General features: G+C 47.8%; 1 protein-coding gene across 2 annotated transcripts in view; it reads left to right on the top strand.

Moving 5' to 3' along the window:
* The window catches only part of DAGLB (diacylglycerol lipase beta), a 30873-nt gene extending 20613 nt beyond the window's left edge, over positions 1–10260 (top strand). For both annotated transcript variants that reach the window (XM_059155201.1, XM_059155202.1), the window contains 4 exons: positions 7920–7988; positions 8072–8144; positions 9075–9325; positions 9438–10260. In XM_059155201.1, the coding sequence (XP_059011184.1) occupies positions 7920–7988; positions 8072–8144; positions 9075–9325; positions 9438–9633 (589 nt within the window). In that variant the 3' untranslated portion in view covers positions 9634–10260. The remainder of the gene's footprint in view (positions 1–7919; positions 7989–8071; positions 8145–9074; positions 9326–9437) is intronic.
* The last annotated feature ends 2298 nt before the right edge of the window (positions 10261–12558 follow it).

Below are 12558 nucleotides of genomic sequence, written 5' to 3' on the forward strand. Positions count from 1 at the left end.
CCTGTGTCGGGGTAGGCACACGTTCCCTCCTGTTCATTTCGTTGGGGGTTTCCTTTGCTGTGCAGAAGCTTTTCAGTTGGATGCAGCCCCTCTTGGTTATGTTTGTTTTTGTCACCTTTGCTTTTGGGGTCAAATCCAAAAAACTGTCACCAGGACCAGTGTCAAGGAGCCTACTGCCTGTTTGTTTTCTTCTTGGAGTTTTCTGGGTTCAGGTCTCTAACCCGTCATTAGTTCTTTCTGCGCGTGTGATGTGAGGTGGGGGGTCTGGCTTCATGCTGCTGCACAGGGCTTCCGTTTTCCCATCACTGTCAGTCGAAGAGACTGTTCTTTCCCCTCCGCGGGTTCTTGGCTCCTCTGTTAGAGACTTGGGTGTGTTTCTGGGCTCCGTGTCTGTCTTTATGCCAGGACCATACAGCTGTGATTACCGTGGCTTTGTAACATAGTTCAAAGTCCGGGAGCACGAGGCTGCCCGCCTTGTTTTGCCCCTAAAGATGTCTTTGCTGGGGCGCCCGGGTGGCTCACTTGGTGAAGCGTCTGCCTTCAGCTCAGGTCATGATCCCGGAGTCCCAGGATCAAGTCCCACAGCAGGCTCCCTGCTCAGTGGGGAGTCTGCTTCTCCCTCTGCCTCTGCTCCCTCCCCTGCTCATTCTCTCTCTGCCAAATAAATAAAATCTTTTAAAAAAAGAGAGATGACTTTGGCTAGTTAGAGCTTTTTGTGGTTCCACAGAAATTTTAGGATTATTTGGTCTATTTCTTGAGAAAATGCCATTGGAAGTTTGATAGGGTTTGCCCGGACTCCAGGTGGCTCTGGCTGTTGTGGACACTGCGACGGTATCAATTCGGCCGACCCGTGAGCGCAGAACATCTTCTCGTTCATCTGTGTCTTCTGTTTCTTTCATCATGGTTTCCTGTTCATAGGGTACAGGTCTCTACCTCCTTGGTTAGATTTCTTCCATTGTATTTTTTCAAGGCAGTTGCAACTGGGATTGCGTTCTTCTTTTTCTTTCTGATAGCTCATTATTAGTTTATAAAAGGAACAGATTTCTGCACAGGCATACCTTGTTTCATTGTGTTTTGCAGGTAATGCTTGCTTGCTTTTTTTTTTTTTTAAGTAAATTGAAGATTTGTGGCATCTCTGCCTTAAAAGCAAGTCTCTCGGGGCCATTTTTCCAACAGTATTTGCTCACTTTTTGTCTCTGTCACATTTAATAGTTCTTGGCAACATTTTAAATTTTTTCATTATTTCGTATTTTATTATATTGATCTGGGATCCGTGATCATGACTTGCTGAAAGCTGTACATTGGCTTTTTAGACACGTTACTGCACACTTAGTGGACGGCCGGCCTTGTGTTGTAAACATACCCTATACACACTGGGAAAGCAAACAGTTCAGTTTCCCCGCTGTGCACTTTGCTTGACTGCAACAGTCTGAAACTGAACCTGCAAGTGATGTCTCTTGAGTTGTGCCCTACACAAATTTACTGAATTTGTTTACTGATTTTTTTTTAAGTTTGAAAGGTACATTTTTTTTCCTACTCAATCCTATATAATCTTTTGCCCTGATTATAAAAGAACTTTGTGCTATAATTAAAAAAGGAAAAAAGAAATTCATATCCATCATACAAATTTTGGAAAATATAGAAAAGTGGAAAGAGCGAAACTCTTCTACCTGGAATTCACCAGTGTAACTATTTAGGTTTTTTTACTTCCTGCTGCATGTGTGTGTGTTTAAGATTTTATTTGACAGAGACAGCGAGAGAGGGAACACAAGCAGGAGGAGTTGGAGAGGGAGACGCAGGCTTCCTTCCCACTGAGCAGGGAGCCCGATGTGGGGCTCCATCCTAGGACCCTGGGATCACGACCTGAGCCGAAGGCAGGCGCTGAATGACTGAGCCACCCAGGCGCCCCCATGTGTGTGTTTTATAAATTAACATAATATTCTGTATACATTATATCCTTAAATATGTTTGAGAACGTGTTTTTATAGAGTTGCTTATTAGTATTCTATCATCTGATTGGCATTTTTAGTCTACTGATGGATATTTACATTAATTTTTCTCATTATCACAAGTCAGTTACATATAAATACTGGTGTACCTTTAAAATTTTAAGATTTTTTTTTTTTTAAAGATTTATTTGTTAGAGCACATGTGCTCAAGAGAGAGTATGGCATGGGGAGGGAGAAGCAGGCTCCCCCCTAAGCTGGGAGTCCTATGTGGGGCTCAGTCCTAGTACCCCAGGATCATGACCTAAGCTAAAGGCAGACACTTAACAGACTGAGCCCCCCAGGCACCACTAAGTTCTTTTTATATTAAAATACATACTTGTACATGTGAAAAGACATGAGTAACTCTTAAAAAAATAACTGAATTTATAAATTGTGGAACAATTAACATAGAACGTATTTTTGAGACTAACCAGCAAACATCCATACAGCTTGGATGCATTTTGCTGTCTGAAAAAAGCCCTGCACCAAAGACCTATTGTATGATTCCGTTTATATGTCCTTCCAGAAAACAGAGGCATATGATGACAAAGCATACCAGTGGTGGTCTGGGCTTGGAGTGGGATTGATGGGCACGGGACACAGGGAGCTTCCTGGGGGTGATAGACATGCCCTTCTTCTTGGGGGTGGTGCTGGGAGTTCTGTGCCTTTGTCAGAACCCATCGTCCACTTAGAGTGGGAGGTTTTGCCACGTATACCTAGTGAGGCTCGTTTGAAAATACACACACAGCTCTGTACCCACGTGGAGAGAGAGTCAGTGCCTGCGAAATTCCCCACGCATCCTCTCCTGTCCGCGGATTGTCACCGCCCTGATCGGTGTGCAGGCTCCTCCTTTGCTTTAAAAAGTAGTTGTACCTCCTATACGCAGGTCTCCACAGAATAGTTTGGATTTGTATGGCTTTGAAATTTTATTTCTATTTTTTTGAAGTTTATAGAGCTAGAATAGTACTTAATTGTTATTTTGTGACTTCCCTTTTTTCGTCCACATTATGTTCGATGCCTATAGGACGTGGTTCTGTCCATTCTGGTTATATTCCGTCCTGTATCGATCACAAATGGTCTGCGTCACTGGCGATCACGGCGGTTGTGTGGACCCTCTCCGGGTGTAGGTCACGGCGTGTGCACGTGCTCCCTCTCCAGAGCGGCTGTGCGAGTGTATGCTCGCCCACAGTGTATGTGAGTCCACCACGCTCCACATTCTCACCAACAGTTGCTCAGATATAAGAGATTTTTGCTGGTCCGACTGGTGTGTGGTGATGTTTCATTGTGGTTTAATTTGCATGTCCATGATTGCTAATGAAGTCGGGTCTCTTTCCACGTATTATTGGCTGTATTTCCGCTTTTGTTCTTTTTGGCCATTTTTCTGTTGGGTCACTGGTTTCTGAACACGTGTGTTCTGTAATCGATTCTTTTGTGGCTCCAAGGATGTGTCACGAATATGCTCTCCCATTCCTTGATGCGTTTTGTATTTTCCTTGAGTCCTGTCTTCAGGTCACCATTTCTTAATTTTAACACTAATTTGTCAGTCTTCTCATTTATGATTTTTGGATTTTTGTTTCTTATTTAAGAAATCTTTCTATGCGGCACCTGGGAGGCTCAGTCAGTTGAGCGTCAGCCTTCAGCTCAGGTCTGATCCCAGGGTCCTGGGACTGAGCCCTGCACCAGCCTTCCTGTTCACTGGGGAGCCTGCTGCTTCCCCTGATTGTGCTGACTTTAAAACAAACAAAAACCTTTCTATATTCTAAGGATATGGAGCTTGTTTCCTTTATTCTAACAGCTGTTAGTCTGCCCTTTCAACTTTATGTAGGTCTGTAATCCTTTTGTGTTTTTGTGTGGTGTGAGGCAGGGATCCAGTTTCATCCCCCACCCCCAACACCGCCCATTATCTTAGCCCTTTCCCTACTGCTAAGGCGAAGTATTGGCATCTAGTAGTGCAAATCCCTGTGCCTTTTACTTTTGAAAGACCATGTTGGCTCTTAGCCCTTCACACCTCCATGCCAATTTTAGAATCAATTTTGCAAGTTCCATAAACAGATTAGAATTCTTTCAGCTGCCTTTATTTTCTAGTTCAGTTTGGAGGTAACTGACAGATGCTGTTTTTTTCACCTTTAAACATGAAATCAGTTTTCAGATATTCAGGGCCTCTTTAATTTTAGTATCTTTTCACTTAAGTTTTATGATTTTCTCCAGTCTTACACATCTTTTGCTGACATATATCAATCTCATAGAAATTTGTTTTTTTTTTTTTTTTAAATAAGATTTTATTTATTTATTCGACAGAGAGAGATTACAAGTAGGCAGAGAGGCAGGCAGAGAGAGAGGAGGAAGCAGGCTCCCTGCTGAGCAGAGAGCCCGATGCGGGACTCAATCCCAGGACCCTGAGATCATGACCTGAGCCGAAGTCAGCGGCTTAACCCACTGAGCCACCCAGGCGCCCCTAGAAATTTGTGTTTTGATCTTATATCCAATAGCCTTGTAGACTTGTTTATTATAATTCATCCACAGTGATTTTTTTTTTTCTTTACTGTGTAAACTAATTTCATGTATCACAGCTTTGTCTTTGGCCTTTTGGGGCTGATAGGATCACCATTAAGATGTCCTGTGTCCAGGGACACCTGGGTGGCTCAGTCGGTTAAGCCGCTCCATTAGCTTGGGTCATGATCCCAGGGTCCTGGGATCGAGTCCTGCATTGGACTCCTTGCTCAGCAGGGAGCCTGCTTCTCTGCCTCTGCCTGCTTGTGCTCGCTCTCTCTCTGACAAATTAATTAATTTTTAAGAAAAGATGTCCTGTGTCCCTTTGCAGTTGGTCCCTTCCACTCATCCCCAAGTGCACAAGGACCTTTTTTGTCACTATAGTTTTGCCTTTCTCAGAATGTCTTATACATGGAATCCTACGATATACAGGATTGTGTTGCATTTTCTTTTACTCACTAAGATGCATCCAGGTTACGAGGATGCTTGCTTCATTCGTAAGTGTATGATCTTCAGTGTCGGTATATCTTGCTCAAGCAAGCTTCAGAGTCTCAGATCTGTGAGGGCCTCGTCACATGTGACTGCCTCTGCGCTCCCACTTTCAGAGCCTCCCGTCAGCATCGGGCCCCCTTGTTCTCATTTTGCATCTCCAACCTCTCATTCATACCTCTATGTCTCTGCTTTTCGTGCTAGAATTTGGATAGTTCTTTAGATGTGTTTACTAGTTAACTGATTCTTCGTGCTTATGATGATGTTAAAACTGTTGCCTTATGGTGGAATTTTCCTATACAAAAATTAGAAATTCGAACCGAAGTAAAGAGAATAGTGTAATAAGCCACCATTTCATCAGCTTCAGTCATTTTGTTAACTTGACCAATCTTCACGTACCCCACTGTACCCACCCCGTAGATCCCCATGGCTGGAGTGCTCTGAAGCAAATGAGACCTGTCATTTCATCTGTAGCTATCCTAATATGTGTGTAAAGCATAGAGCACTTAAAATTTGATTCCAGTATGTTCTCCCAAATATCTTATGTTTTACAGTAGATTTCTTTAAATTCCAGACAGGGTTCTCGGATTGGATATAGTGCATTTGTCTTGGAACTGTATTTTTGTTTTTAAATCAAATTTAATGGCATGTGTACAGGGGATCCATAGATATGGAAGTTCTGTAATTCTCCTCTAATGTATAGATAGTTCAGTTCCCTCTTTATTTCTGAAACCAGGTTAGTTCGGGAGAATCCACATTCTGGATTGGATAGTCACTGTGTCATTTAACATGTTCCTCTGTACTGTTGGCTGGTGTCCTAGAAAATGGTAATCATGTCTAGGGATTTGGTCGATTCAGGTTGGTTTGTTTTTTTAAGATTTTATTTCTCTGACAGAGAGACAGCGAGAGAGGGAACACAAGCAGGGGGAGTGGGAGAGGGAGAAGCAGGCTTCCACCAAGCAGGGAGCCTAATGCAGGGCTCGATCCCAGGACCCTGGGATTATGACCAGAGCCGGAGGCAGATGCTCAACAACCCGCCACCCAGGCGCCCCTCAGGGTCAATTTTTTGACAACAGTATGTGGTGGCCACGGTGTGTGGTTCCTGCCGCACCGTGTAGGGATGCACGTCTGCTGGTCTCTGTGACGTCGTCGGCAGTACTAATTGAAAGATACGTGTTCTAGTAGAGGCTGCAAAATGCTGATAGTCTGTCATTCTTTCTGCATTCAGTAGCTGAAGATCAGAAAGTACTTTTCTTCCAAGTAGTCGGTCACTCTGGTCTGTTATTTCTCACCACATAAGCTGGAGACACATGAATGCGTGAGTCTTTCCCTTTCTTTAGCTGCGTTCTGAGTAGTGGATTGGTGTTCCAGCAGCTTCCAGAGGCGGACAGGAATTTTCAACTATCTCAGTCCCTTGCAGTTTCGCTTTCGTGTTCACACTGTCTTGTCTTTGGCCTGCGGGAATCCCTTCCAACGAGGCTTCTCACCCTGACACAAGGCTGGGGGTCTGACGGTCGGCTGTGCCGGTACACAGACTCCACCGTTTCTCCACACGGTGTCGGCTGTTCCAAGTGGGAAATGGTATTTAGAGACCATAAGCCAGATACCAGGTGTCTCCTCACCACCAGGCAGGTCACGGTTTCTAGGCCTTTCCTGCGGGTTGAGGTCGGAAACGGTTCTTACTTCAAAGAGAAAATGTTGTCTTTAGTTCACGTTGACACTTTCAACTTAAAGATCAGGGTTTTTACTGAAATTACATGATTACATACTTGGTGTTTAATCTGCCCACCCAGCCACGCGTGTGCACACGTGTGCACGAACTGGGGGTCCGTTTCACGGTGACTGCTGCAGGCAGTGCGAGGTCTTTTTGCAGCTGCTTTAGTTCTTATGTGATAGCCCCGCTAGGGACGTGCAGCCACGTTTCTGTTGCTGTCGTCACTTGACGTAATTCTTCTGGTAGTAGCACTGTTGGGCTTGTTTCATTTGGCTTTTGATTTTAGGAATTGCTTTTGTTTTCATTTTCAGTTCTGTAAAACAATGACATGTTTCCACAGACAACTCTATAAACAAGGTACACTCAGAAATCTCCCTTTCTCGGGGCGTGGCTCAGATGGCTAAGCGGCCGCCTTGGGCTCAGCCCATGATCCCAGCGTCCTGGGATCGAGTCCCACCTTGGGCTCCTTGCTCGGCAGGGAGCCTGCTTCCCCCTCTGCCTGCCATTCTGTCTGCCTGTGCTCACTCTCTCTCCCTCTCCCTCTCTGACAAATAAATCTTAAAAAAAAAAAATAAATAAGTAATCTCCCTTTCTCTGTCCTTCCCTCAAGCAGGCATTAGGTTTTGACTTAGCTTTCCATTATCCTCACTTAGTTCTATGTGAGAGCAAGTGTGTCTGTACCTGTGCATCCCTCCGCCTCCTGGGTAAAGGCAGCGTCTGCCTGACCCCGTGTGTGTTGGGCTCTTCTGACTTGGCCACACATCCCGAGGTCGCCCCACAGGGCACAGGGCAGCCGTGAAGGACTCGGTGCTCTGCGGGCGGGCCGTGGTTTGTGCCCTGAACTGCTCTCCACAAACAGCCCTTCGCGTTCCCAGCCTCTGCTGTGACGAGCAGTGAGAGCTGCGGTGAAGAGCCTTTTGCCTCATTCTACCGCCGGCCCAGCGCGTCTCTGCGAGTCCCCCGAGCGGGGCTTTTGGGTCACAGGACACGAGCACAGGCGTGATCTGCCGTCTTGATCTGACTGTGGAGGTTGTGGCTTTCCTAGAATCTGGCAGATAAGTTTCTCTGATCAGAGTATGTCTGTTTTACTTCTCATCCCTTTTAAAGGGAAGAGAACAGTTTTATTCTCTGGAAACTTTCCTCACTGACCTGGCAGAGTAACTTGATTTCTCTTTGGAGTTCTTTGTGGGCAGTATAATCCTAAAACCTCCCTAATTTCTATTTTTCTGAAATTTCAGCAAATCCCTTTACGAATACTCTAAGACCTTCATCGTGTCACTCGTCCTCGGCAAGGATGTCATTCCCCGGTGAGTCCGCTGGATGCTTCGTCTGGGCTCGGGGCGGCCGAGACACCGAGTACTGAGCCTCCATCTGGTCTTTTGCCGAACAGGTTAAGTGTGACTAACCTGGAAGACCTGAAGAAGAGAATTTTGCGAGTGATCGCTCACTGCAACAAGCCCAAGGTAAGTGGGGGGCCTGGGAGCGCATCTGGGGGGTCCGAGGCTGGACGGGCCACGGGGAGGTGCTTCCAGCTCCCGAGCCTCTTCGCCCAGGGCCTTGGATGCTGTTGCCTGGAGCGCTTCGCCCTCTGTGCGGACTTGGGCCTGGCGTCCCATAGGCGATGCCGAAGGCGGCACGTGTTCGGTCGGTCACGGGATGCTATAGTGAGAAGCCTCCAGTAGAACCTTCCCTGTCCTAGCGAGGGGACTTGCTATCTGTCGTACTTTGTTAGCCTGTCTTGTGACCAACAGTATTTTGATGCTTTTGGTCCCAATGCTGAGAAAACAGATCTGCCAAACAGTTTAAGAAATCCAAGTACAGGTGTACCGGGGGCTGTTGCAGTCGTTAACAGTGGTGGCCGGAGGTTGTGTTTACCACTAGAGAAAGACAGCCATGGCGTAGTGAAAGGTTTTTTAAAGGGCAGATTTAAAAATGATTCTGCGAGGATATATCCACTAAGGCAGTGGATATGAAGTTTTTAGAAGGGATTTTCACTTTTTAACCGGTTTTCTGACATTTTTGGTTGTTGCTCCTCAAAAAAATTTATTTAAAATAAGCCTCTCCTTACCAACTGTTCCCCGCTCAGAGTTCTTAAAAAAATTAATGAGTGTCATTAAGGGAAAGAGTAAAGCTGGTTGGCAGGACTGTCTGAGAAGAATGAGGGTGATTTTCCTCAGAGTCGGCAGGGTTTGGTTTCTCGTACTGCTTCCTGTCTGATGTGGCTTCACGGCCCAGGAGACACAGGAGTTGAGGCCCCTGACATTCCCGCCCGTAAGATCCACGATTTAGAGAGATGGCCGGTCTGAGCTCTGAGGGTCACTGTCCCCCAGCACGAGCTTGAGGGGCCGAGGTCCGAGTGACCAGCAGGCTGCCTTCTCGGGTCTGTCCGCCAGTACCAGATCCTGCTGCACGGGTGCTGGTATGAGCTGTTCGGAGGAAGCCCGGAGAACTTTCCCACGGAGCTGGACGGGGGCACCCAGGGAGACCTGACGCAGCCGCTTCTGGGGGAGCAGAGCCTCCTGTCACACGGGTCCCCGACCTACAGCTTCTCCAGCGACTCCCCCTTGGAGTCCCCCACCAAGTACCCCCCTCTCTACCCTCCCGGCAGAATCATCCACCTGGAGGAGGAGGGCACGGCAGGGAGGTGAGTGCGGGCAGCGTGGCCAGGAGCTGCCGGGGCTCGGTCCACGCAGGTCGGAATCGCACAGGTTTCAGCCTAAAGGGCCGCCCGGCTCGTTCACCTCTGTCTTTCCCAGGTTTTGCCGTTCCGCTGCTCGGTATAGCGCGAGGTGGTCCCACGAATCACAGTTCAGCAAAATACTCATCGGCCCCAAGATGCTGACAGACCACATGCCGGACATCCTGATGAAAGCCTTGGACAGCGTGGTGTCGGGCCAGGCCGGCTACGCTTTCTGCCCCGCTGGAGGCGGCTCGAACGTGGATGTGGTGTAACCGGGCCACACGCAAGCTGCTGAAGGACGACAGACTCCCGCTTCTGTTCTTGACCGACAAAATCAGAGAGATTCCCATGATGCCGGAACCTCGGATGTCCACTGGTAGGAACTGGATGGTCCTCTAAACCACGGGCTCATTTGGGAAGTCGTTCTGATCCCAGTATTAGCAGAGCCAGTTGTCAGGAGAGTACGGAGAGGATGGGACTCACACGGGAAGCTTCGGGAACCTCCAGGGCTTTTCCTTAGTGATCTGAGAACTGTCCCAGGAAAGGGTGGGAATCCAAGACGAGGTTCAGATGCGTTCCCACCCTCTGCTGCCACCTTTTCACTGATGGGATCTTCAGGGTCTTAGCACTGTTGAGAGGAGTCTGAACCAAGGATACAGATGTGCAGTTTACGTTGCAGACGGGATTTTCCTGGCTGCACACACCTGTGTACTCCATTGTCACGGCGCACACAGGCTTTCTCCCGGGTGGCCCCGAGGTCGGGCTGGGAATTAGGACCCCTGCCCCTGAGCGCGCCAGTCTCCACATCAAGCTGACTGCTTCATTTGCACAGGATATACTGGCTTTTGGAGGTCAGCCAGTGGATTCAGAGGGAGTTAATAAAGCACTTACATGTGTCATTCGTGTCTGGACAGTTATGTACTCATCCACTGGATGTTTCCAAGAAGGTCTGTTTTACTGGCTGGTTGTGTAGCAATCCTGCTTATAAGTTTTGTCTACTGTAAACAACAAAAATGAAGCCTTAAGCTTTCTTGGAGCTCTGGGCTAAAGGGTGAAGATCACACAGGCGTCTGATTTAACCCTACCGAAGTGCCAGAAAATGACACTAAATGGATCTCTTAAAAAGCAAAAATCCGTAAGGATGGGGAAAGAAGAAAAGGAACGTGGGTTGACTAGAGGTAAACAGACTAAGGGCCCAGCTACCCTGGCTTACAACTCTGCCCCCCCCCCCCCCAAGCGCAGCAGGGAATCAGGAAGTCCGGCCCTTGGTTTGCTCTGGGGGAGGGGCCCGGATAGCAGGGCAGTGGGAGGCAAGGGGATGATGCTCCTGGCTTCCCACACTTGGAGATGATGCCAGACCCCCCTTCCCCCCGAAGATTGTCCAGGGCAACCTGACCTCTGGAGACCCCTCCCTCAGGGCCTCTCAGCCCTCACACCAATACCACCTTAATCTCTGAGTACCTGCAAAGGCCATTTTAAAAAACTGTGATTGAAATGCGACGGTTGCTATAAGTTTCGTTTCTAAACACAATTCCTGTATGTTCCTAGTGGCAGAAAGCTCAAAGATCTTGGACACGCCTTGCCACCACCTGCGGTGCCCAGTTTCCAATCTGCCTCCCCTTTCTTAAGATGTACTTATTTTAGAGCGAGCATGAGGAGGAGGGGTGGAGGGAGAGAGAATCCTAAGCAGACCATGCTGAGCGTGGAACCTGACGCAGGGCCTCACTCATAGGATCCTGAGATCGTGACGTGAGCCGAAACCAAGTCAGACCCTTAAGCACTGGCCAAGGCCTGGCAGGCACACTTGAAACATGGGACCAGAACAGACTACTTAGATTTAGAGCTTGGGAACAGAGAAAGTGTCGCAACCACAAAACTGATGCCGAGACTGGAAAGTGGAGAATCAAGAATGCCTGGAAATTAGAAGCAGGACAGGTGGAAGTGCAGAGCTTGTGGGTGGCGCAGAGCTATGGCAGCACACAGAGCCCACCCGGCACAAAGGAGAAAAGCAGACCAGGACGTGCAAGCCAGGGCGACAGTCCCATAGAACTTGTCAACAAAAATTCACCCCACACAATGGAAATGGCCAAGGAGGACCTGAGAGCTGCCTTCCAAACTGAGGGGGACTGATCTCCGCCCTGGGATTTCCAACCAGCCAGAAAAGACCAGGAGAGAATGAAGTTATTTTCAAAGACACAAGGGCTGAGAAACAGATTACCACACGCTTCTGTCTCGGGAAGCTCCTGGAGGTGGTGGTCAAGATGAGGCAAACTAAAAAGGAGTCGGGGCAGCTGGCTGGCTCACTGGATCAAGTGTGTGACTCCTGACCTCAGGGTCGTGAGTTCGAGCCCCACACTGGCCGTGGGGATTTGTACTAAAGATCAACAAACACATCAGGCAGTGGTGGCCCGAGGATTCTGAGACTTTAGGAAAATGAAAATCAGTGAAACACGTAACACATGCCGACATCTTGAGAGATTTAGTCTGCAGATGGAGGTTCGCTTGAATCATGAAGCGCACAGGAAATGAAGCAAATCAAATACAAATGATCCCTGACAAGAAACAAGAAGTTGTGCAGCCAGATTCTGTTATTCCAGGACTGAGCTAGGAATATTCAATCGGTCACAGACGCTAAATAACGACCCAAATCATTCTCTTGAGGGAATGGGAAACTGTTTGGGGGGTGGGGGCTGCCGTGCAGAAGAGTATCTGTGGTAACAGCTGAAAATGAAAAATGCAACCAGAAATCAAGTGACTTAGCCAGACCCCCAGGGAGGGGAGGGGCTGGAGAACTGAATCAGATAAACTGCCATTTAGTGAGTGGGACTGTGCAACAAAGCCTGTGGAATAAAACCCAAAAATGGGGAGTGGGAGGGTGCAGCTTGCAGGTGGGTGAGCAGGTGGAGATTTGGGGAGGGGCTCCCGGAGAGGGCGTGGAGGCTCCGTACCCCTCCCCCATACCTGGCCCTAGGCAGCTCTTCCATCTGGCTGTTCACTTTCTATCCTTTCGTAACAAACTGGTGATCTAATAGGTTAAAAAAAAAAAAAAAGTCAGGCATATGGAGATAACAAAGATGAGTTAAAAGGACTCAAACTGGTTGCTTTTCAGAAAGGGTGTGAAGGGAGAAGACTGCTGTTTCTGTAGCAAGCCTTGAGAACTCCATGATCTTTAAACTGCCTATCTTTAAAAAATACTC

The sequence above is a fragment of the Mustela lutreola genome, chromosome 17, assembly GCF_030435805.1.
Source record: "Mustela lutreola isolate mMusLut2 chromosome 17, mMusLut2.pri, whole genome shotgun sequence".
NCBI classification, from domain to species: Eukaryota; Metazoa; Chordata; class Mammalia; order Carnivora; family Mustelidae; genus Mustela; species Mustela lutreola.